Source organism: Myxocyprinus asiaticus, chromosome 26 (assembly GCF_019703515.2).
Source record: "Myxocyprinus asiaticus isolate MX2 ecotype Aquarium Trade chromosome 26, UBuf_Myxa_2, whole genome shotgun sequence".
NCBI classification, from domain to species: Eukaryota; Metazoa; Chordata; class Actinopteri; order Cypriniformes; family Catostomidae; genus Myxocyprinus; species Myxocyprinus asiaticus.
Window position 1 is genome coordinate 23,917,039 of NC_059369.1, and position 26,755 is coordinate 23,943,793.

The following is a 26,755-nucleotide window of genomic DNA, read 5'->3' on the forward strand; positions in this document are numbered from 1 at the left end:
ATCAGGCAGGGGTGTATCGGATACCGGTGAGTTTAAAAGGGGATACATATCAAGCTTTGGTGGATTCGTGTTGTTCTCAAACCTCTATCCACCAACGCTTGGTGCAAGGTGGGACATTGGGTGCAAATAGATGGGCGAGGGTGTGGTGTGTACATGGAGATATTCATATGTATCCGGTGGTTAACATTGAAATACTGTTCAGGGGGAAAGAGGGCCCTTGCCACTTGGCAAGTCGTCGATCTCGATTATGAGGTTAGGTGAACGGACAGGGGCGGGGCACGTCAAATTTACTCCCTCAACCTCCCAAAATCATGGAGGGAGGCGGTCCCTGTGGCCTTGGTAATAGTAGTCCTGGAGAGGGTGGCGCTTGGTGCCGTGTGGAGACCACCTCTCACCGTCGCAGCTCATAGACGTGGCCAAGTTGAAAGCAGATTTCACAGACGTGTTCTCACCTCTCCCTGGTCGCACGAACCTCATAGAACACCGTATCGAGACCACCCTGGGCGTGGTGGTTAATAGCCACACCTATCACCTTCCTGAACACAAGAAAAGGGTTGTTCAGGAGAATTGAAGGCAATGCTCAGATGGGCATAATAGAAGAGTTGCACAGCAATTGGGCCAGCCCGGTGGTTCTGGTACATAAGAGCGACAGTGCGGTCCAGTTCTGTGTAGACTATCGCAAAGTGAACGCGGTGCCCAAATTTGACACGTACCCAATGCCTCAGATTGACGAGTTGCTCGATCTCCCAAGAAAAGAAATTATTTTTCCACACCGTTCGGCTTGTTTGGGCCCCCCGCCATGTTCCAACATCTCATGGATAAAATTCTCAGGCCACATACAGCATATGTGTTTGGACAATATTATTAGTTATAGTAATGACTGGTGGCGGCACATGCAACATCTGAGAGCTGTCCTGAGGTCGCTGCGACGGGCAGGTTTCACGGCCAACCCGAAGAAGTGCGCAGTTGGGTGGGTGGAAGTTCGGTATCTGGGGTTCCACTTGGGTCATGGGCAGGTGTGACCCCAAGTTAACAAAACAGTAGTGATCGTGGCCTGCCCAAGGCCCAAGACCAAAAGGAGGTGAGACAGTTTCTGGGGCTGGCTGGCTGCTACCGAACTTTTGTGCCTAGGTACTCTGACATCACCAGCCCGCTGACTGATCTTACTAGAAAGGGGGCCCCTGATCCAGTCCAGTGGACGGAGTCGTGCCAACATGCTTTCCTAAAAGTAAAATCCACGCTTTGTGGGAGGCCACTTTTTCATGCAGACAGATGCATCTGACAGGGGGCTGGGGGCGGTGCTCGCGCAGGAGGTGGGGCGGGGAGGAACGGCCGGTGCTGTTCATCAGTCGCAAGCTCTCCTTGAGGGAGACAAAGTACAGCAACATCGAAAAGGAGTGTCTTGTGATCAAGTGGCCTGTCCTCATCCTCCGCTACTACCTGCTGGGGCAGGCCTTCACCCTCTGCTCAGATCACGCCACACTCCATTGGTTCCACTGCATGAAAGATACCAATGCGCGTATCACCCGTTGGTACCTGGCACTTCAGCCGTTTCAATTTGAGGTGATCCACAGACCGGGGGCGCAGATGGATGTGGCTGACTTTCTCTCCAGAAATGGGGGGGAGGTGGCAGGCCAGATGTTGCCCCAGCTTGAGTCGGGCGGTGGGGGTATGTGGGGATGGGGGCATGGGGGTGTGGTCGTGTATCTGTCTGCGGGAGAGGGAGAGCGGTAAGGCTCGTCACCTGGGGTGTCATTATCTCTTACACCTGTGTCTTGTTATAGTGATGGCGGAGGGAGCAGAGAGTTGGCTGAGTGTGGCTGCTATTATAGACTGAACTTTACTCTTAATGACTGGTTTGTGTATATATATTTGGCCACTAAGAGCCTTTTTGTTTATGTTTTGTGTGATGCTGAAGGAGTAATAAAAATACTCACATTGACTCACCTGACTCCTCCATTGCCCGAAAACACGAACATTGTCACAGAATGGTAACTGAGGCTAACATTCTGCCTAACTTCTCCTCCTGTGTTCAGCGGAAGAAAGCCATAGGGGGTTGGAACAACATGAGGGTGCGTAAATCTGGGTGAACTATCCCTTCAGAAGCAGAATCAGCTTCATTGCCAAGTATGCTTACACATACAAGGAATTTGTCTTGGTGACAGGAGCTTCCAGTGTACAACAATACAAAAACAGCAGCAAGACATAGATAATGATAAAAAATAAAAAATAATTATACACATACGTACATACACACACAGACACACACATACATACATACACACATGCACATTCGTAGTGCAAATCTAATACAAATATGTTATCTGTTATGTACAGTGCAAAATACAAATCTGTTATGTACAGTGCAAATGTTTTTTTTTTCCTTAGAGGAATGAAATGGCAGAAGCGGTTGGATGTAATTTAATATAAAAAGAGATTAAACTGTGTATTGCACATAGTTATTGCTCAATGGGGCAATTTAACCGTTCATGAGATCGATAGCCTGAGGGAAAAAACTGTTCCTGTGCCTGACGGTTCTGGTGCTCAGAGCTCTGAAGCGTCGGCCAGAAGGCAACAGTTCAAAAAGGTAATGGGCAGGGTGAGTGGGTCCTGAGTGATTTTTCCAGCCTTTTTCCTCACTCTGGAAGTGTATAATTCTTGAAGGGGGGGGGGACCAATAATCCTCTCAGCAGTCCGTACTGTCCTTTGTAGTCTTCTGATGTCTGATTTCGTAGCTGAACCAAACCAGACAGTTATTGAAGTGCAGAGGACAGACTCAATGACTGCTGAGTAGAACTGTATCAGCAGTGCCTGTGGCAGGTTGAACTTCCTCAGCTGGCGAAGGAAGTACAACCTCTGCAGGGCCTTTTTCACAATGGAGTCAATGTGTGTCTCCCACTTCAGTTCCTGTGATATGGTAGTGCCCAGGAACCTGAATGACTCCACTGCTGCCACAGTGCTGTTTAGAATGGTGAGGGGGATCAGTGTTGGGGTGTTCCTCCTAAAGTCCACAATCATCTCCACCGTTTTGAGCATGTTCAGCTCACGGTTGTTTTGACTGCACCAGACAGCCAGCTGTTCAACCTCCCTTCTGTATGCAGACTCATCGTCATCTCGGATGAGGCCGATGACAGTGGTGTCATCTGCAAACTTCAGGAGCTTGACAGAGGGGTCCTTGGCGATGCAGTCATTGGTATAGAGGGAGAAGAGTAGTGCTGATTGTACAGGTGCTGGAAGTGAGTTTCCCCTGTCTCACAAGCTGCTGCCGGTCTGTCAGAAAGCTGGTAATCCACTAACAGATAGACATGGGAACAGAGAGTTGGTGTAATTTATTCTGGAGTATAGCTGGGATGATGGTGTTGAAAGCCGAACTGAAGACCACAAAAAGGATCCTTGCATATGTCCCTGGTCTGTCCAGATGTTGCAGGATATGATGCAATCCCATGTTGACTGCATCATCCACAGACCTGTTTACTCGATAAGCAAATTGAAGGGGATCTAGAAAGGGTCCAGTGATGTTCTTAAGGCGGGCCAACACCAGTCTCTCAAATGATTTCATGACCACAGACGTCAGGGCGACAGGTCTGTAGTCATTAAGTCCTGTGATTTTTGGTTTCTTTGGGACAGGAATAATGATTGGGCGTTTGAAGCAGCATGGGACTTCACACTGCTCCAGTGATCTATAGAGGAACTGTGTGAAGATGGGGGCCAGCTGGTTAGCACAGGATCGAAGACAAGCTGGTGAGATGCCATTTGGGCCTGAAGATTTCCTCATCTTTTGTTTCCAAAAGACCTGGCTCACATCATCTTCACAGATCTTAAGTGCAGGTTGAATAGCAGGAGGGGGGAGGAGGGGGGTTGTAGGAGGTGTTGGTGTTTGTGTGAAGTGAAGGCCAGAGTGGGTGTGAGATTGGGCCTTTCAAATCTGCAGTAGAACACATTCAGGTTGTCAGCCAGTTGTTGGTCCACCACAGGGTGGGGGGTAGGAGTCCTGTAATTTGTGAGCTGTTTCATGCCACTCCACACTGATGCAGGGTTGTTAACTGAAAACTTGTTTTTCAGCTTCTCAGAGTATCTTCTTTTAGCCACTCTGATTTCCTTGTTCAGTGTGTTCCTGGCCTGATTGTACAAGACTTTATCCCCACCCCTGTAAGCATCCTCTTTGGCCTGACGAAGCTGCCTGAGCTCTGCTGTAAACCACGGTTTGTCGTTGTTGAACTTTAAATAAGTCCTAGTAGGAATGCACATATCCTCACAGAAACTGATATATGATGTAACAGTATCTGTGAGCTCGTCCAGGTCTGTGGCTGCAGCCTCAAAAACACTCCAATCCGTGCAATCGAAGCAGGCTTGTAGTTCCAGCTCTGCTTCATTGGTCCATCTCTTTACAGTCCTTACTACTGGCTTGGTTGATTTTAATTTCTGCCTGTAGGTTGGAAGAAGATGAACCAGACAGTGATCAGAGAGTCCCAAAGCTGCTCTAGGGACAGAGCAATATGCATCCTTTATTGTTGTGTAGCAATGATCCAGTATGTTCCTGTCTCTGGTGGGGCATGTAATGTGCTGTTTTTTATTTGGGCAGTTTGCTTTGTTAAAATCCCCAAGAATAATAATAACTGAATCCGGGTATTGTTGTTCTGTGTCTGTGATTTGATCAGTCAGCTGTTGCAGCGCTGTGTTCACACAAAACCCCCGCGGCGAGTAGAAAGGCTTACAGTTAATAAAGAGCGCTTCCAAATTAGGACAGCACATCCTCTTTAACATTTTTACATCTGTACACCAATTTTCATTGATGTAAAAGCATGATCCACCGCCTCTCGTTTTCCCTGTTAACTCCGCGATGCGATCCGCTCTGAACAGCTGAAAGCCCGGCAGATGTAACGCGCTGTCCGGAATGGTTTCACTCCATTGGTTTCTGTGAAGCACAAGGCAGAAACCTGGCAGAAACATCCTTTCATTGGGGAATAGCTGAGACCACAAAGAAAAAACCTGTTAATTCCAATACAGAACTATATACAGCCGTGCATCCTGTTTATAACCAGTACTCATGAACAGGTCACTGGAATGAGGCTTCTATTGAGCTTCCTTTCATTGTATTCTGACATTTTTGCCCATGCTTGGCACTACAAATGGGGCATTCTTATTATGTTGACACGCATAAGCGAGGTCAACACTGTGCTGTATATGACAACATTAATAGATTTCATGATAAATGGCATCTTTGTGATTGTGTGTGTGTGCTTGTCTTCACATATGGTGTGTATTATAGGGTGTACCAGTGCCAGGGGAGGGCTGAGCAGGCCCTGAGTCAATGTGAAAGAGCCTTGGAACTACTGCAGGAAGGAGGCCAGCTTAGTCGGATCTGCTTTGTTTATAGGAACATGGCAGCCATTGAGCAGGCACAGGGACACCTGGATAGAGCCATTGAGCATCTCCTTCAGGTAAACATTCCAGCCATAATTCCTGTCCTGTCCTGTCCTTCAGAGAATTACACTTTAACTTAAACTTATTAAAGGAATAGTTCACCGTCATTACTTACTCATTATCATGCCTTTTCCAAACCCGTATGATTTTCTTTCATCTGTGGAACACAGAAGGATATATATAATTTTTTTTTTTTTGCAATTGCTCATTTACATACAATAGCAGTTGATGGTGACTTTAAAGCTTGAAAAAACACCCAAAAGTGTCATAAAAGTAGTCCATGTGACTCATGCGTCATATTCCGAGTCTTCTGAAGGTATACGATTATTTTGTATGATGAACAGAATTAAATTTACATTGTTTTTCACTCTCAAATCAAATTAAATCAGATTAACATATTCAATAAGGTAACACATAATTTCAACATTGTAACATTCTTTAAAATATATTATTTTGTGTTCTGCAAATTAAAGAAAGTCAAATGGGTCTGGAATGTCAAATGGGTTTCAAATGGGACAGAATTCATGTTTTTGGATTAACTATTCCTTTAAAACCAGAGAGAGGTAAATAGTGGAAGGTTGGTGTATTGGTTTGTAGAATCAAACCTCAAAATGGTTTAAAGCCTAGAACTCTTGAAAATGTTTCCTCCCTGTCAGTGTGTGTGGTCTGATATGTGAAAAGTCTGTATTCACTCTTTCTCTCTCCCTCCTCTGAAGGCTCATTCCATTGCTCTTAGTCAGAGTCCTGGGGGTCTGGAGGGGGCCCACATCGCTCACAGCTTGGCTCTGGCCTACTCTTCCACTTCAGAACCTCATCACAATGGTGACTGCATTTACAAAAGTCTGTGAGGAATTCACTTGGATTGAATTGTGCACACTGATAGTGTTGTTTGTTTGCACGTCTGTGCTGTTTTAGCACCTGATTCACTGAAGGAATTATGTAAATCAGGTAATGGCGCAAATGTGCCCTCAAAAAAGTGTGTAGAGTGTAGAAAGCCTCGATTACATAATTTACAGTGCTTCTTGGTTGTGGACTGTTGCTGCTGCACTCTTTTTTTGCCATGGTTTGTTCAACACAATTCTCTAATTGGTGGATTTCCCCCCTCAGGATCATGGGTAGTGTAGTTCTTCAGCAGGAATTTTGATATCAAACAATTTTTGAAAAATAAAGTTAATTAACAACCTTGGAGTTTACAAAAGATTTGGTTTTTAGATTTTAAAATGAATTGTTAATCAGTTCCCATATGGAAAAAAAAATTATTGGATTTTTACTCCCGGAACCAGCTCTATTAGTGCTGAACAGAATTTGCAAGTTGCAGATGCTGCAATGATCAGTAGAAAATGTGAGCAAACATCTCTGCAAATAAAATTCTGTTTCCTGTTTTTATGTTAATTGCAACAGGCTAACAGCAACACTTTTATGAATATTCACAATCTATAATAAGCCTAATTTACATAGAAAGCCATGTTTGCACTGAAAACGATGGAAATTACTTTATTTAAATATGGTGCAATGCTATTTTAGTGCATTTAACTACTGATTACCTGGATTGCAACTCTTTAGTGAATTCACCCCCATCTCTATGGAAAATATTTAGACCCTGAGCATCACACCGAATTGAGACAAGTTATATAGCCAGTAGTGTTCAAGCTTTGATTTAATGTGTTTCATAAAACTGGTGGCAGACTCACGTCTTATTACACACTCAGTAGCCTTGTTTTAGGGCAATAATCATTCATGTCCCTGGTATATTGCCTTTAAAAAGATGATTTGAGAGCAGATTCAGCATTTAGAAGTTTGTCAATTGGATGAATCATGTTAGGTCACAGTCTAGTTCAGGTGTTTAATAGGCTGTACATAATTAGAGCTCTGTGTTAGCTGGCCTGTATAACAAGTACAGCAAGAGACTTGAAGGTGACCCTCTGCTTATCAAATGAAAAATGTAACACTATGCTGGGGAAGCTCTTAAAGGGTGTGTGATAATAACATCAGAGAAAGTTGCAGAGGAACATGACTATGTGCATCTCTCTGTCCATTTGAATAGATTCGGCGGCACACTTATTCAAGGAGAGTATAAGTGCGTATACGAGTGCACGAGGCCCACAGGACCCACTCACCTTATCAGCCCAAGATGACTACTGTCACTTCCTACTACTCACCGGACAACAGGAGGTCAGCTTCAAAATCATAAATGGTGTATAGTTTGATTTTGGGATATTAAATCAATCTTTACTGTATAGTTCTGTTCAGTTTGTAGTCCCAAAACTTGGAAAACGATTAGCATTTTCGAGCCATGTGTTCCCTTGGGTTTTTCCAATGGGTAAAAGGACGGTGGATAAAATTACTTGAGAAGTCATAACTGAAACGACATTTTTAAGCCTGCAACAAATTTGCAACACAAGCACTACCACTACAAAAGAGATTGTGTTTACATGCTTGATGAATCAGACAACAATTGTATTGTTTCCCCTTCTGGGTTAGCCTACAAATTGATGTAATGACTGAACAGCTATATTTTGTGGCAAACATAAGAGAAATAATTTCGCAGCAATGTCAAATAAAGTTTATTATTTAAAAAAGGTACAATTTTCTGTAAGGACCATGTGTGTTTTGGTTTGTCAGAGAAGTGCTCAGATCCAAAAAGAGTCTTTAGCTTTAAAGAAGAGCACTTTCGGTGAGCTGAGTGCAGAGGTTGCAGAAGCGTTGCAGTTGATTGGTGGAGTAGAGATGACACAGGGTCAGATGAGACAAGCCCACAGAACCCTCAAGAAGGTGAATAAAAATTATTTTGATAATTATTTTATGTATTCATTTGTAACACTTTACAATTAGGTTCCATTGGTTAACTTTAGTTAATGCTTTAGGTATCATGATCTTACAATGCGCAATAGATTTTTTACAGCATTTATTAATATTATTAATGTTACATTAATATATATACAGTGGTGTGAAAAATTGTTTGCCCCCTTCCTGATTTCTTATTTTTTTGCATGTTTGTCACACTTAAATGTTTCAGATCATCAAACAAGTTTAAATATTAGTCAAAGATAACAAAAGTAAACACAAAATGCAGTTTTTAAATGAAGGTTGTTATTATTAAGGGAAAACAAAATCCAAACCTACATGGCCCTGTGTGAAAAAGTGTTTGCCCCACCTGTTAAAACATAACTTAACTGTGGTTTATCACACCTGAGTTCAATTTCTCTAGCCACACCAAGGCCTGATTACTGCCACACCTGTTCTCAATCAAGAAATCACTTAAATAGGACCTGCCTAACAAAGTGAAGTAGACCAAAGATCTTCAAAAGCTAAACATCATGCCGAGGTCCAAAGAAATTCAGGAACAAATGAGAAAGAAAGTAATTGAGATCTATCAGTCTGGAAAAGGTTATAAAGCCATTTCTAAAGCTTTGGGACTCCAGAGAACCACAGTGAGAGCCATTATCCACAAATGAAAACATGGAACAGTGGTGAACCTTCCCAGGAGTGGCCGGCTGACCAAAATTACCCCAAGAGCACAGCGACGACTCATCCAAGAGGTCACAAAAGACCCCACAACAACATCCAAAGAACTGCAGGCCTCACTTGCCTCAGTTAAGATCAGTGTTCATGACTCCACCATAAGAAAGAGACTGGGCAAAAATGGCCTGCATGGAAAAGTTCTAAGATGAAAACCACTGCTGAGCAAAAAGAACATTAAGGCTCATCTCATTTTTGCCAGAAAACATCTTGATGATCCCCAAGACTTTTGGAAAAATACTCTGTGGACTGACGAGACAAAAGTTGAACTTTTTGGAAGTGTCCCATTACATCTGGTGTAAAAGTAACACCGCATTTCAGAAAAAGAACATCATACCAACAGTAAAATATGGTGGTGGTAGTGTGATGGTCTGGGTCTGTTTTGCTGCTTCAGGACCTGGAAGACTTGCTGTGATAAATGGAACCATGAATTCTGCTGTCTACCAAAAAATCCTGAAGGAGAATGTCCGGCCATCTGTTCATGACTTCAAGCTGAAGCGAACTTTGGTTCTGCAGCAGGACAATGATCCAGAACACACCAGCAAGTCCACCTCTGAATGGCTGAAGAAAAACAAAATGAAGACTTTGGAGTGGCCTAGTCAAAGTCCTGACCTGAATCCTATTGAGATGCTGTGGCATGACCTTAAAAAGGCAGTTCATGCTCGAAAACCCTCCATTGTGGCTGAATTACAACAATTCTGCAAAGATGAGTGAGCCAAAATTCCTCCACAGCGCTGTAAAAGACTCATTGCAAGTTATCGCAAACGCTTGATTGCAGTTGTTGCTGCTAAGGGTGGCCCAACCAGTTATTAGGTTTAGGGGGCAATCACTTTTTCACACAGGGCCATGTAGGTTTGGATTTTGTTTTCCCTTAATAATAACAACCTTCATTTAAAAACTGCATTTTGTGTTTACTTGTGTTATCTTTGACTAATATTTAAACTTGTTTGATGATCTGAAACATTTAAGTGTGACAAACATGCAAAAAAATAAGAAATCAGGAAGGGGGCAAACACTTTTTCACACCACTGTACATAATGTAACAATTGTTCATTGTTAGTTCATAGTGCATTAACTAATGTTAACAAACACAACTTTTGATTTGAAATTAACATTAACCAAGATTAATAAATGCTTTAAAAGTATTGTTAATTTTTAGTTCATGTTAACTAATGTTGTTAACTTATGTTAACAAATAGAACCTTATTGTAGTGTTACACATTCATTCATTATTTAATTCATTTAATAAATCATTAATTAAAAAAATGCCCATATACATAAACTTCATATACAGTATGTGACCTTTTTCAGATATAACAAGTAAAACAGGTCTGTAATGTACAGTATTTATGAATAAACATTGCACATATGTTATTGCATGTATTTACATAGCTACTGTAGTTTGCTAAATCTGATGCCAAATCTTTGACGTGATAGCGTGATGGTATAAAATTAAACATTAAGCCACACAATGCTATGCGGTACAGTGATTTTACCATGTGCAGTGGGTGTTTGTTGGCAAGACGCACAGCGGACACGAAGCAGAACATATGGACTCGAGTGTCTTATTGCTTTTTGGGCATATTTTATATGTACAGGCTATTGTATAAAATGACAGCAACTGCAATATGATAAAAGACATCATAAACAGATAGATTTGTAAAAAATTATAATAATTGGAATAAACACTTCTTTCGCCAAGTACTATACTTTATAATCCTACCTGTTGGCAGTTTGCAGTTGGCAATTAATGTAGATGTTGTGTGGTATTAATAGAATGTTGGTCACAGGTGTGCTTTAATAATAGTTTTACAACAGCTTTGAACACAGCTCATCAAATCAGAATTTAGATTCTAAACTATTTGTTTTATAATAGAATTTGTATTTATTGAATTTCAAAGCAACCTGGTTAGGCACCTTGCTTTAGGGACCAATGGCCATTACAGGGATCAAACCAGCAACTTTTTGATTACCAGTTATGAGTTTTAGCCACTACATCACACAACAAATAGAACCTTTGTTTACGCCACTCAACCAGGACTGGTGGAATTTTTACATCACTTTAACACAAAGTCACCATAGAGGCTGTGGAATTGCTAAAAGAGATCTGAACAGCTATTTTGACCTAAGTCTCTTAGAGCCTGATGCCCATAGGGCTATGCTCTAATATTGGAGGGGTGCGTCCAAGATACATCCCCTTGGATGGAACGCTTTTCCTGATACACAATGTCCCAAGGAATAACATTTAATTTGTCTTCTAATTGCAGCCAGACATTTTGATGGCCATTGGAACTTTGCAGAGTAACTGTTTAAAGAGCACTGAACACAGTCCGAGGAACAATCCAGTCAACATTATTGAAGAAAATTACAATTCTACAATCTTGTCTCTGAACTTGCATCCATTAACATTTACAGAATAGGCATGGAACTTATGCTTGTATTAGAAACTGAAGTGACATTCAACCATTATTTAAAGCCTGAATAATTTTGGACTGGCCAATGCTATTCTAACTGAACTGCACAAGTCACTCCTCCCTCAATGTCTCCTTTAGGAGTCATCCCACACCCTAGTTCTCTTATTGCTCTAGCTCTTAGTAAACAAAACACAAACACATCTGCTGATGTCTGGGATAGTTCACCCTAAAATTTAAATTATGTCATCATTTACTCACCCACATGTTGTTCTAAAGCTGTATAACTTTTTTCTGTGGAACATACAAGGAAATGCAGAATGTTTAGAAGGAACTTCATTGTATGGAAAAGATACATTTAAAGTGAATGGTGACTGAGGCTAACATTCTGCCTAACATCTCCTTTTGTGTTCCACAGAAGAAAAAAAGTCAAACCAGTTTGGAACCACATGAGGGTGCATGAATCTATTTCTTTTAGTAGGCTATGTCCTGAATATTAAAGTGGCTTTAATTCCCCCAAAACCCCTCTGAAACAGTATGATGACTTTGATTTCTTGATACCGGTCTCCACTTGTCTGTAAGTGAGCACTGTTGCTATGTTTCTTTGTTGTTGTATCAAAGGGGTCCAATTCTGGGCAATAAATCAGTGGTCCCACGCTCTGCACTTCCTTAGGCTACTAACCTTTCCCGTTTACCACTGACAGATACGACGAGCTCATATCATGTTCTTTCTGCATTAATCATGACAGCAGCTGCAGCACAGAGCAACACACAACCAGTTTAGAATTGGCTCAAAGCCAGGGGTTTAAAGTTAGAGAGAGAAAGGGCCCAAAATATGGAACGTTTAAGTTATATTTAGATTTTTTTGTGTGTGTTTTTGGAAATAATTGTTTTCTGCCTAAAGATATACATATGCTGTATCTTTTTCTTTATTCTTTAAAAAGACCCACGTACTCTTTTGTGTGACACTGTGACTGTTTTCCCGTTGAAATGGGCCTCTATGACATCACTTTTCCCTATAATGGAAAGTGATGAAAACAAGGACTATTCAAACATCAAGGAAACTTTGAACAGTTGCTTTCCTTTGCTGTTTTGTAAAGACTGATGTCATGTTGTAATTTTGAGAGGTTTTGGAAATATGTGGTTGCTGTTTTGATAATGTTGTGAGTGAATGAGAGGGTTTATTTGAGGAAATGAATTGAGCTGGCCGGGTATGCTGTGTGCCAAAGACACTCCTCCACTCTACAGTGAAATCAGAGTCAAGCTGTCCACTACTCCATGAACCCCACAAAGCAGAGCACTCACTCTAGATAGCAACAGAATAAAGGCACACATTTTTGCAACAGCCTTTAGTTTAACATTTACAATTCAATCAAATTTAAACTTCATAAAAAATGGAAGGATAAAGTCAAGGATAATATAAGGGAAGGATAATGTTAAGGATAACACAGTCAGATGGTTATTATTCTAAACTATAAAGTGATCAGGTCTTTTATCTCCCTGAAAGTGTTTATTTTGTGAGAATGAACAGCTGATGTATACTGTCCCATTTATTATGTGTACTTATCAAAGAAATTACTAAATGGACATGAAATTTTGATTTGAAATTATTGTATTATGTGAGAAGAAAGAGACCGCAAATGATACGAGAGACATAAAAGTAGCACAGCTTTGCAGGAAATAGGTTGCCTGAGTAAACTGTGAATTATACAGTTTTGCGGTCTTTATACAAAAATGTTTGACTGCAGAATGCTGTGATGGACCAGAGTCAAGTATACCAGCAAAGCTGTCTAATAAGGTATATTCATTTCACAGCCACAGGCAGATTTGATAACAGTATTGAAGCTCTGCTAGCACTTTATTGTTCACCAAACCTGGCCATCCCATACTAATAATCAAATGGATGAAAATTAGTTCTTTAAAACTGCATAAGAAGCCTATGAAGCAACTATTCCATAGGTTATAATCCAATGTTTGATTCAATATTTGGCCTAAATTCACAACCATTTTTACAATCAACATATACTGTACAATCTTTGGTTCTCTCTCTCTTCCAGTGTCTGAATATTCAGAGTATGCTGTATGGTCCTCAGCACAAGAATACCAAAGCCACACAAAGAATTGTGGACATGCTGTCTCAGTGAGTTTCCTACCTAACCATGTGTGAAGCTATGTGTTACACATCAAAATGCACTCTAAAACGTCATTGCTATGCTTTCAATGCCGTACAATAACATTTAAAGACTGTAAATATTACTTATTGATAAGGCATTTAATGCTTTATATCTTCTAGGTCATCAGAGGTTTGTGTGAGACATAAGAAGGAAAGTCATCTTGAAACAAGGCCTCCTTTCTGTGCAGTGGTATCATCTCCGTCTGAGGTGAAATCTAGTATCTCTAACTCATAGGAGCACTGACCACCAGGCATATCCCTGGACTGTCAGAGATGTTTGACTTCCTCCTATTTCACCAAGGGGAGTTTGTGGATTGAAGAGAAAAAAACAAGAAAAAAAAACAAGGCAATATTTCTAGGACAACAGACAGGCTCTGCTGTGTTTCAAATCTCTCAGCTGCTGGCAGGGTGACACTTTGCACTTAAAAAAATTAGAACTGTTCAACAGTGATCTAATACACCTTCACAGCAGTTTCTGCAAATACTCTCTGACTGTAGCTACAGGCCACACGCTATCATTATAATCCTCTGATTTCAAAGATTTTTCTGAGAATTGAGCTGGATTCACTACACAAACTCTGTAATTGTCTGTAAGGTTTCGTTTATTATGTTTGCATTTCGCATGTGGACCAATATTCAGACAGTGAGCAGACAAGATACCAAGTCTGTTTCTTAACACGGCACACAAAACACCACTTCTGTGAATTTTCATATTGCAAAAATACATCTGTAGTCTGCCAAGCCAAACCAATCATTGCTGTGGCAGTAAAAGGTATAGCATACTGCACTGTAAATCTGCATGCACCATATATGCACAATAGGAGGGTTCACAAAGTGTTTTTTGAATAATAGAACCCTATGCATAGATTCAGACAAACTTCGTCAGGTGCTGAAACACCATCTCAAAGGAATCCTCAAGCATAGTAATGTTAATAATATATATATATATATATATATATATATATATATATATATATATATATATATATAATCAAAATTCATATGGGTTTGAAACAAAATGATGAGTTATGACTGAATTAAAATTTTTGGGTGAACTATCACTTATAATCTTAATCAGTTTACCATGTATCTGCTAACATATTTATATTCAGGATTTTGATTCTGGTCAAATGCATCAAGGTTTATAATGATGCAGACATGACAAGATACTTGAAAATTAAATGTTAAATGAGATTAAATGAGAGCCTCATTTTTCAGTAAGCAAATTTTTAAATGATGTTACATGATTTCTCATAATAAATGACGCTCTATTGTTAATATTGTAAGCATAGGACAGTCAAGCTTGCAGCCTCCACTGACTAACATGAAAATGTCTGATATCTGTCAAGATGTAGCAGAATGTATGAAGGTATTACAAAAATAGAGGAAAACAAATGTTTACACCTTGGTAAATCTTCAGTCCAAGTTGTTACGCTATTTTACCTTTTGAGGTGTCGATGGAAAGTCTTAAGATAGAGTATGAATCCTAAAATAGACACACATTAGATGCGCTCCTTTAGTGGAAGTGAATCCTCAATCTGAATACAGGTAATAGGCTGTGACACAGACTTAATAGCAACCAGCTAGCTATTCTTGAAGCACTTACACAGTTCTCTGTAATCTGCCTAGAACTTATTTTAATGTTCTCTCTCTCCCTCTCTTGCTGTCTCTGCTCATAAACAGGGCAATGAAAAATATGTTGTCCTGTTGGAGCGGGATTGCTAGATTAGTCCTCGCTGGTCTAATGTCATTTAAGGATTAAGAGATCTCTGGAAGACTGGAAGGACAGTCTATTTCTCGTTTTATGCAAAGCTAGACACTGTATATGTGGCCAAATGTACACCACACCGCATAAGTCAGTTCATTTTAAGGGCGTAACCTAAAAATCCCAAATTTCCAAATCCAAATTTGTGACAAATATTCTTCTAAGGTCTTTGTCATACTGTGAATACATTTTTGAACATACTCACAGAAATATAGCCAGTCAAAGCAAGCGCTATTCTACAATTTATGCATACTTTTCCATCTCGATCTATTCATTCTCCGTTTAACTTGATATTTCACATGAATTTTCTGGAAACTAGAACAAACTGTGCATTTTATATAGCATACAATGTACATTTTTACAAGAGGATAAAGAAATAAAAAAGAAATGACATGGAAAGAAAAACTGTTATCTAACTTTTTCTATACTTAAAGCAAAACTATATAATAAAAACTAAATAAGATGTCCAGGTAGATAATACAAAATATATACTCAAGATCAAACCAAAACAGTGAATAAAGGGATTGTTCACCCAAAAATGAAAATTCTGTCAAACTTTACTCACACCGATGTGGTTTTAATCCCATATTACTTAATTTCTTCTGTGGAACACAAAAGGAGATGTTAGGCAGAATGTTAGCCTTAGTCACCATTCACTTTCATGGTATGGAAAAAAGATGCAATGAAAGCGAATGATGACTGAGGATATTATTCTGCCTAACATTGTTTTGTGCTCCATGGAAAACAGTCATGCAGGTTTGGAACAACACAAGAGTAAATGATGACAGAGTTTTCATTTTTGGGTGAACTTTCCATTTTACTTGACAGATATAACAGGAAATCAGTCATGGATCATGGATTTTTTATTCCGGTTTACAACACCTGATTGCTTTTATCCAAATTCATAATGAATTATGTAAACATAATTATTTCAAGATATAATGATTCATTTGGAGGGCAATTTCATTTTAGTCTCAGTCGTCTTTGGGGCTTTCAAGATAAACAGTTGCGATTCTCTTCTCGTGACAGACCTTCATGTGAGGGTCGATCATCTGGGTCTGCAAAAACTCAGTAGCTCCGCTTCCTCTTCGTTCTTCAGCTTCACCGGTTCCTCCACTGGTTGATGCAGAAGAGCTGTTGTTCACATCCATTTGAAATGTGAAGGATCTCTCACTAGGACCCAGCTTGATATGTTTCTCCGTCTTGCTGACCTCATCAGAACTCCAGTGTCCAATCTCTTCATTGCTGGTCATCCACGGAATTCCCTCTGTTTGAAACTCCTCTTGGGAAACTTTCATAGTGTATCCAATTCCAGCTCCACCTCTGAGGGCCTGCTGGAGTCCAGGGTGAGATGAGCTCAACGCTGCCATTATCTGCTCTTCCGATGGATCATCCTGTTCCTCCTCCAGCAGTCCAGAATCCTCCAAAGTCTGGGATACATTAAGCTCTGCCACGATGGTCATGGTTCCATTATCTGTGGCTTGTTCTACTTTCTTGATGTCCACTGAGACATTGTCTGGGGTCTCCCCACCTTTAGTTAAAAATGCAAGTTCTTCCTTCAGGGCCCCAGAGATGTTACCTTGGATTTGCTCTAGTGCTCCTCTCAGCTGCTGTTTGGGGTCTAGTGACTCCCCTGTCAGCATTCCCACTATGGACTTTTGCAGCGTTGGAGAGACGAGAACCTCCTCTTCAATTATGCATTCTTGGATACTGTCTCTCACAAATGAGTGGTCACCATATTCAGGTGAATCTCTGTAACTGTGACCTTCAGCAGTCGACCTTTTGGGCTCGTCCTCCTGGTAATATCTTTCATCAGACAGATCATCCACAACTCCATAATGGGTAAAAGACATAAACCTTTCACCCTCCTCTGACATATTGTCCTCAGGAGTGGAGACAAAGTATTCTTGTGGCTCTTGGCCATGGGAGAAATAGGGTAAACTTTCATCTCTGATCCCTTCGACTGTCTTAGAACTGCCCTCACAGGGTTTTGTGGTCTTAGGTTCGCTTTCTAGCTCCTCGATTTGGAAGAACATTGATGAGGGTTTGATGTTTGGTTGTTGGGACTTAATCTCCACTGTCTCCTTTATTTCAGTTTCATCTTCCTCATCACTTTGAGACTCCACAGGTTCCTCTATTATCTCCACATTCACCGACCTGTTTCCCAAGCTCTCACCTTGCAAGCCAAGACTCAACAGGTTCTCGATCATGTTTCCTGTTGGGGTTCCTTTGATGTTCTCTAGGGTGACTTTCTTGACTCCCTTGCTGAGAAATTCCTCCAGGCCAGAATCTTCAGACAGGTCTAGCTCTTCCTCCACTTTAGTTTGTAAGACAATCTGAGTCTTGGTGGTTCCATCGTCTTGCTTTGTTTTCTCCACATGATATGTGACTTTTGAGTCAGGGGATGAGCTGACCTTAGTATCCAAACCAGCAGGTTTCATGACCTGCTGCATTATTTCTTCCATAGAAACGGCATCTAAGACTTTTTCCTCACCTACAAATACCTTAGACTCTCTCTCATCAATAGGTTTCCTTTCTTCTTTTATTTTGACATGTTGTGTTTCATATTTCGCTGTTGCCTTGACTCTGTCTGTATCTTGTTTGGCATTCATTCTTTTTTCAGCATCTTTCTGGTGGCTTTCAAACTCTCTTTCATCTTTAGCTTTTGATTCTTTTACTTTAACGTATTGTCTTTCTTCTTTCACTGTTAACTTGCCATCCATTCTCTTTTCTTTCATTTCAACATCTTTCTGGTGACTTTCTTCAGTGGTGGCCTTGCTCAAGCCTATAGGTGATAACACTTTCACTGGCTTTGGTTGTGCTATTTGTGAGATTTTAGAGGTTGATGTACTTTCAATTTTGGGCGGGAGATGCTTCGAAACCTCTTTTGGGGAACTGGCAGCAGCTGCCTGCACTGCTTTGGTGAAGGAAATCATGTCCCTTCTCGAAGCAGGACTTTGCTGGGCACGATTTGATACACTGATGGGCACTAACCTAGAGGGTCCATGAGAATAAAACTGACTTGATACATCTGAAGTTCTCATGCTGGAAATAGGCTCCATATATTTAACATCATATCCTGTGAAGTGTTTTCTCGTATCTGGTTGACTTCCCGGAATGCTAGAGAGTCTTGGGGTGAAAGGGTGGGCTGGCATTTTTATATCTAAATAGACAACATAGAACGATATTAGGACAGAAATTAGGATGATAAACATTTTCTTACTCTGTATAGTATGTTCATAATTATTGAATAATACTGCATTTCAGTTATGTCCAAATTATAGCGTAAAAGCAAATTATTTCATCCTAAGACATCCTTTCAGAAGTGTTTTGTAACTACAATTCACAGCTGTCTGTTTTCTTTTGAAATGAAAATTCTGTTTATTATTTATTTTGTTCCAAAACTGCTTGACTTCCTTCCATGGAACACAATAGCTGACGTTAGGCAGGATGAATTTGAATGGTGACTCAGGCTAACATTCTTCGTTTAACATCTTTTGTGTTCCACAGAAAAAAAAGTCATACAGTTTTGGAACAACATTGTGCGGGATGGGGGGCAGTGCCTTCAATTCAACTATGATTCAAGCAAACAATACCTATTATTCGTTCTCTTGACTGCTGATTAGACCACATTTGAGCATGTCTTCCTTCTTCTTCCAAGAGTGCCCTGATGAACATGACAATGCCAAAAGTTAAAAAAGCACAAGCAGATAAATCAAAGGTCATGGTGACCTTTATATGATGTGAGCAAAACATATGCTGTGAACAAAACTTAGGGGCTACTTTTTTCAACTCTTGAGAGTGCTGACTACCCCCCTGCTCTGCCATCACCATATACAAGCTCAAACACCAGTGAGAACAACCTAAAAAACCTTCAGTACCATGCCCATGGACCTTGTCCTACACAAAAACACAGTGAAGGTCACCATATTTTGTCCACCATTGTGTTTAATTAGTCACACAGGTCCTTGAGCTCGTGCTTTGAACCTACCTTGATAATGCTATTACATGGCAAATGTGGTGGAGAACCAAAGCAGACTCTGGAGCTACAGTATCCCAGTGGAAGTTCCCTGTGATTCTTCAGAAAGACTGCACTAAAAATAACTGCCACAATGCATCCCTGTCTGTTTTCATTATAGCTCAAAATGTGGTGCAGTTTTAAACAGACCAATGGAAAGACACTTCTACATGATCACATCTCAGAAGACATTCCAAAAAGGCCAAACAACACATTATTCAGACATCTTCAGGTGAAAGAGTCTAACCTCACTTCTGACTTCAAGAATAAATGACGGATGGCAGATAATGAGAGAAGAATCCTAAACATTTTCAGATGAGAGTCAAAAACAATGTGTGTGCTACCTGTAATGGTGGACCATTATAAGGTGAGGCGAACTATCTGATTTATCTTGAGAACAAAACAGCCACCATAGACATACTGTATTAATACTTCTATTTAAATAATAATAATAAAAACCTAGAAACAATTTTCTGTACATGACAAAGTAGTAAACAAAAACAACAAAAATTGGCCAAATTTATTTTCTTTTGAACATCTATTATTGTGTGCCTTTATACTAATATTTCATTTGTTAGCTGATGAATCAGACAGTTTTAAATATACACAATAGAATGAATGTCACCATAATTCAGATTTAATGTTAGCTCAAATGCGCAGTGACCAAGTCATAAATAAAAACAGGGGAGTTATCTAGTCAAACAGGGAAAAAGTGGGAGGGACTTTAAGCAGACTTGCCACATGGGCGGGCATTAGTTGCTCTGTTGCTGCAGTAACTAAAAATACATTCCAACTTCTACACGGCTGATGGCTCATGTTGGGGGTGGCAGCTCTGTTAAACTCCACTACTCAAACAAATCTCTAAACAGACTCTTGAGTTACAGACAGCAGAAAATATGTGTGCATTCAATTACTTTGCACAAAGGAAAATGCTTGAAATGTTTTAATACCCTGCTTCTTGAATACCAGATTAACAATGAGGAACCAAGGAATGAGGAAAAAAGGACTCAAACCGGGGTATCTGGATGTTAGAAAGAATTAAATTTAACACTTTTCAACGCAATTTCATTTAAATATAAAAACAGTTGTGCATCAAAACAACTCAACTCCTGTGTGAAGTCTTATAAGGCTATAAAAAATATTTCCTGCCTATCAAAACCCATATTTAAGGCCACCACAAACAATAGTTAAGGCTTGACATTTTGAAAAGTGAATTTAAAACATTTTGATACAAATGGGAGACCCATGTATTTCCCTATGTTCTACAAAGATGTCCATGAAGCAGAACTAATTTTGTTATTAATATTTAATATCACTGAGAAGATGTGGGAGGAGACAGAAACAAGGTCATTCCTCCCTGTGCTTGAAGCCATGATCCATAAGACCATAGGCAGGAACTGTCTAACAAATATGAATTTTATGAAACTGTCAAAACAGTGGCTTTGTAAAATTCAAGTGTTAGTAGATCTCTGGGAACAATGAACAAACATGAATGATCAGAAAATAAGGGCGGTGGTTATGCTAATACAGTCCCTGAAGCCTTGTTTTGAAATGTGTGCTTAAAGCATTTTTAAATATGAATTATTTATATAATATATATGTTATGTGCTTATAAATTAGCTAAACTGGTTTGGTAGAACTGGTTATATTATAAGGTACGAAACAGCTTCTCATGCCATTTATTTAGCCTCCTGTAGTTCTTTTTTTTTTTTCTTTCAAAGAATAAAAAATATAATATTTTTTGTGAAAGCTCTACCTGTATGCAGCCACTTCCAGAGCAAGACCCATTTTAACCTGTACGAGATCCTGATGGTCCTTCAGCTTCTCTGAGATGGTGTTGGACAGCAACCTGCGCTCATACTCCAGATCTTCAATAATAACCTGTATGACAAAAAAGAGAGTTGGCTTGTTTGCTCTTTTACATAAAGACTAAATTAAAAGTAAATTAGGATCAGGTATCAAGTTGAAAAGGTGTGTGTTTTTGTTCTAAAGACTTTTTAGAATCAATATCTCAAGAGTGATTAGAAAGTCAGTGGTTTGGGTAAAGCAGTAATCTTTTAAGTCTTAAAAATACATTTAAATGTTATAATTTGGTTATTTTTTTTCATCTTTTAAAACAGTTCTGATGCATTTTAATCGTGAATTCAAGTAATCTTTATTTGTATAGTGCTTTTCACAAAACACATCGTTTTAAAGCACCTTTACAGAAAATTATGCTGTAATGTCTGTAGTGTCTTAAAGTCCTCATTGAGCAACTGCATAGAAAATCATGCCTTAAAATTATTTGTCTTTTTAGTCCCCCAGAGAACAAGCCAAAACTCCATCAGATGTAAGTTTATGGAGGAAAAAAAAAAACTTGAGAGGAACCAGGCTCAGCTGGGGAAGCCAGTTCCTCTCTGGCTATACAGCATTAAATTAATGCCAATATCAGATAGCTGCGTGTAATACAAGTAATCATAAACTTACTAGTAACTGTTTAAACTATAAACTTTTTTATCTTTCATAGGGGTGTCCACTTTCACCTTTTTGATCCAAGTACATTTCGATGCCATTGTTTGTGTGATGCACCTGTTTAAGAGCTCTTGCAACATCACACCCTGCTGAAACTTCATAATTTATTTAAAGAGACAGATGTCTTTAATGATAGAAGATTATCTGCTTTTTGTTGGTCTAAGTCAGTATGTCTTAAAGTTCAGATCAGATACACAAGGTACCATCTCCCATTATACGTCTAGCCTTTAAAATTCTTATCCACTGTTTTCTAGTGCTCCTACAGTGATGGATCCACACACTCCATCACTTACTTCTGGTGGTCTCTCGTGGAAGCATAAATGTCATCCATTATAAATGTTAGCAACATTAGCCCTGGGATGTTAGTATAACAGCACTTAAATCTTTTGACTTCAATAAATGGATCAGTAAATATTAATTATAAGGCAGCATCATTAGTCTGCTTGGTGACTGCATGCCTATTAGGCGATACCAATGGTTTTGGAGCCTGAACAGTACATTTGGCACTCAATAGGCTGGAGATACTAAATGCAGTAATATGTTAAGACTGGCTTCCTCAATGCAACTCATTCAATTTAGTCCACAGTGACACAACACTTTACTTCAATAACTGCACATTTGTCATTTTCCCAAGAGAGAAGCAATCATGGGATGAAGCATTAATCCCCAATTTCTCTAAAGCACATTGAGCTGGAGATGATAAACATGGATATTGGCAGTGCTGAAGCACTCCTCACTTAATCTCCTAAAGGGACCATTGACAGAACAGGTGTTGGGATAATATTCATCAACATGATGTCTGCTTGGTTTCCACTATGTTTGTGTTTCGTAAACTTTTACTGTCTTTGTCTTAAAGAACCGAGAGGTTTCTGATGACATATATCATTAACATGCAGGAATGCCCTTGCCAATGCTATCTTCATTCTATCTTATAATTTATTTGGCAGCTATGATACTGCAGCTGGCTGCTGTCACCACTGTAGTGCGACACAGTGGGTGTGGCACCCTCTAAGGAGAACTAGCTATGTAAATCCTTAAAGGGATAGTTCATCCAAAAATGAAAATTCTCTCATCATTTACTCATCCTCTGCCATCCCAGAATCTTCTGCAGAACACAAACAAAGAGTTTTAGAAGAATATCTCAGCTCTGTAGGTCCATACAATGCAAGTGAATGGTGACCAATATTTTGGAGCTAAAAAAAGCACATAAATGTAGCATAAAAATAATCATAAGACTCCAGTGGTTAAATCCATATTTTCTAAAGTGATATTATAGGTGTGGGTGAGAAACAGATAAATATTTATATCATTTTTTACTATAAATCTTTTACTGTACATCTCGAGCAGTAGGTGGTAATGCGCAAAAAGAATGCAAATCGCCAAAAAACAAAAGAAGAAGAATGTAAAAGTGGAAGAGGAGATTTATAGTAAAAAAGAACTTAAATGATTTGTTTCTCACCCACTCCTATCATATTGCTTCTGAAGTCAGGGATTAAACCACTGGAGTTGTATGGATTACTTTTATGTTGCCTTTATGTGCTTTTTGGAGCTTCAAAGCTTTGGTCACCATTCACTTGCATATGGACTTACAGAGGTGAGATATTCTTCAAAAACAAATCTTTGTTTGTGTTCTGGAAAAGAAAGTAAGTCAGACACATCTGGGATGACCTGAGGGTAAATGATGAGAGAATTTTTTTTTTTTTTTTTTGGGTGAACTATTACTTTTAAGGTCCGTTCACACCGAACACGTTTTGTGTCCGTTTGCGCTCTTTAAAAAAAGAAAAGAAAAGAAAAAAATCTTTATAAACGCGTTATAAAGACGTCTTTGACCGTTGCGGAGCGTCTCGCTCAAAATGCATATCGAGATACCTGACCTGTGTTCTGTTATATGCGTCACGCCGCATGTAGTGTTTTTTGTGTGTGTGTGTGTGTTTTTTTTTACGCTTGACGTTTTCTTTCTGAACGGCCCCTTATGCAATATTTTCTCCAAAGGATGCCAGGAAAATCTGTGGTGATGTGATTAATGCAGTACCTTTTATATGTTGAAAGACTTTCTCACCCACCTGATACTGATTGATTTCAGCTCTGAAATTTTCCTGCATGTTCATGAGCTGCTCTTCAAGGTTCAGCTGCACATGAGTTTGTTGCTCAATTTCTTCACGCAGCCTTTTGAATTGTAAAGCGTATTCCTTCTTTTCCCTCTGAATATCTTCCAGCCTCGCCTGGTCGGCTTTGATAGACTCTTCGATTTCCTCTACCTTCAGGCGATACATGTCCAATGTATCTTTCCAGCTCTCTGTAAAGTTGGCCGCATACTCCTGCACCTCTTCCATCGTTACAGTTGTAGGCGCGTGATGCGTTTGAGTGACAACACGTACAGTTCGAGAGTGCACCTGGTCCCTCAGGTGGGCGATTTCTATTCTGTGGGCATCTTCCAAAAACTTGTATTCGTTTTCGAGCTGAATGAGACGATCTTCCAGCGCAGTGTTGGTCTGAAGATCATGATGGAGCTGCCTCTCGCAACCTTTAAGCTCGCTGTCGATGCCTTTGCTCACCGAAGCCTCATCTGAACGCATCGCGTGAAGCATCTGAAGTTCATTGCGCAGCTTCTCGCGCTCCATCTCTGCTCTGCATTTCTCGAAAGACAAGCGCTCCGCCAGTCTTCGCATCTCCCGTAACTCTGACATGTGTTTGTTTTCCCATTCTCCAGACCTTTTCTGTCTGATTGAATTTATTTCGCTTACCAAGCAGGTATTTTCTTGCTCCAACTGCTTCGCGCGCATTAGGTACTGGCTGAGTTTTTGGTTGAGCTCCTGGAGTTGGAGCTTCTCGCTCTCAAACGGCTGCCTCATTCGGAACATTTTTATTTAATTTTAATTTTTTTTATGTTAATGGTAAATCTAATAGCCTTGGGATACGCTTAAAGACGTTATGTTAAACGCTGCTCAAATATTCCCTTGTTGTCATCAATGTTGTGCGTCGATGAGAAGCTCTGGTTCGGATCTCGATGGGGCGGAGGCTGAGGCAAACAAGTGCGGAGGAGAAGCCTGCGGTTCTGAGCTAATCCCATATCCCGTTAGCGAATTTACTAAAGCTACTATGGGGAATGCTTGGCTTATGAATATTAAGTGACTTTCGCCCAGCATGCTTAACTGATTTGCTGAAAATAAGTGGTAAGTGGGCGCGCGATGGCTAAATATTAATTAGGTTACGTGAGTGAACGCTTCATAAAGGTTACCGGATAACGTCATCAAGATCTAATTAATATTAATATCTGTGTCCTTCGCCATAGTAGGATTTGTAAGATCGCGTCCTGTTCTGAAGCAGATGTTTGAAGGTGGAGAAGTGGGCCTTTCGCGCTGTGATGGGATATGAGATGGCTCTCCCATGTGGAGAAAAATGGACAATACACCCACTCTTCTACAGTCTCAGTGGCGCAGTTTGTCTAACAAAGTGTCACTTTCGGTAATATCTCTATATATCACATTAATATTAGGCTACAGTTGTATTAAAATGCGCAGTTGTTTATTTCATTTTTCAAAGTGGTAGGTTAAGCCTTAAAATATAATAAAATCGATGGACACTACTCGTGAAAAAAAAAAAAAAAAAAAAAACTAAAGCTGAAGATATACATAACTACATATCTATATATCTTCAGCTTCACTAAAGCTGAAGATATACATAACTATTTTAAGATAAATGTTTTTGTGAAACATCTTATGTGCCTAAGACTTTTGCACAGTACTGTATATATTGTCTTATTGTGCTTTATTTTCTATTAAGTATATATATATATATATATATATATATATATATATATATATATATATATATATATATATATATACTTTATTTTCTATTAAATTTTTATATTATTCAATTTTTATTTATTTATTTTTATTATTATTTCTGTCTTGTTGCTGTTTTGTATTGTTGTGCAATGGAAGCTCCTGTCACCAAAACAAATTCCTTGTATGTTAAAGCATACTTGGCAATAAAGCTGATTCTGAAGTTGTTGTTGTAACAAGTAAGTGGTTTATTTTGGGTTTGTAATCTGATGCGTTCAGCATGTAGAGCGAAAGTAACTTGGCATTGGTCTCGCTGTGTAAATATAAAGAACATTTGAGTAGAAAATATCGAATCTTCATACATATTTTGCCGTATTAGTCAACGTTGTTCCTTGTGTGTTTGCCAGGGAGCCGTTTTTACTTTAATATTAAACATTTCTCATTTACTGAGGTTTTGGCCCTTTCCGACAAAGGCTTTTTTGATAAGCAGAGTTTGACAAGTCATACTGCGGTGTCTAGATTATTTTTGATAAATAATGGTTTTACATTTTAAAGTGTAATTGAGCAATTTGGGCAAATAAAGTGACGTAAATGTTATATGTAAGCATTACTGTAATCACGGTGAAGTCAGATGCTTTGTTGTTTCAGTAGAGTTTGAAGATGGTGGGACTTGGAATGGGCATAGAGGTCCACATTAAGGAGATCCCAGTCAGTTATGCAAAAACCCAACAAGTCCTTGATGATATCTGGCAGAATATGACTCCAAAGATAAACTTAAAAGTCAAACTTTTATGCACAGATTAATCATTTATACAAAGATCAGGGCTTGATGGGTATCTGATCGCAACAGAGATTAAGAGATGCTTGTTAAATTTTGTAAATCCAGGTGATAATTGAGAATCTTATCCTGCAAAAAAAAAAAAAAAAAAAAAAAAAACTTGTTTCAACAAACAATTGAGTGTTCGTGCTGCCTTAAAATTTGAATTTGTCAATTTAAGAGGGAAAGTTGTTTAAACAGATAAATTTGACAAAGGGATAGTTCACGCCAAAATTAAAATTCTCTCCTGATTTACTCACACTCTTGGCATCCCATAGGTGTATGACTTTCTTCTGCTGAACACAATCATAAATTCATAAAATCATAAA

The 26,755-nt window shown here is 39.4% G+C and overlaps 2 protein-coding genes across 2 annotated transcripts in view; one reads left to right on the top strand and one right to left on the bottom strand.

Annotated features, from left to right (window-relative positions):
- The window catches only part of LOC127417007 (tetratricopeptide repeat protein 23-like), a 27,114-nt gene extending 12,998 nt beyond the window's left edge, over positions 1 to 14,116 (top strand). The window contains exons 6-11 of the mRNA XM_051656675.1: positions 5,270 to 5,441; positions 6,141 to 6,246; positions 7,469 to 7,596; positions 8,047 to 8,196; positions 13,412 to 13,494; positions 13,648 to 14,116. Coding sequence (XP_051512635.1) covers positions 5,270 to 5,441; positions 6,141 to 6,246; positions 7,469 to 7,596; positions 8,047 to 8,196; positions 13,412 to 13,494; positions 13,648 to 13,762 — 754 coding nt within the window. The 3' untranslated portion in view covers positions 13,763 to 14,116. The remainder of the gene's footprint in view (positions 1 to 5,269; positions 5,442 to 6,140; positions 6,247 to 7,468; positions 7,597 to 8,046; positions 8,197 to 13,411; positions 13,495 to 13,647) is intronic.
- Positions 14,112 to 25,050, bottom strand: LOC127417006 (synemin-like). The gene is made up of 4 exons (XM_051656674.1): positions 23,885 to 25,050; positions 21,067 to 21,191; positions 18,889 to 18,959; positions 14,112 to 18,455 (listed from the first exon to the last, which is right to left on the bottom strand). Exons 1-4 carry the CDS (start codon positions 24,680 to 24,682, stop codon positions 16,267 to 16,269), a joined length of 3,183 nt encoding a protein of 1,060 aa, XP_051512634.1. The 5' UTR covers positions 24,683 to 25,050; the 3' UTR covers positions 14,112 to 16,266.
- Between the last annotated feature and the right edge of the window lie 1,705 nt (positions 25,051 to 26,755).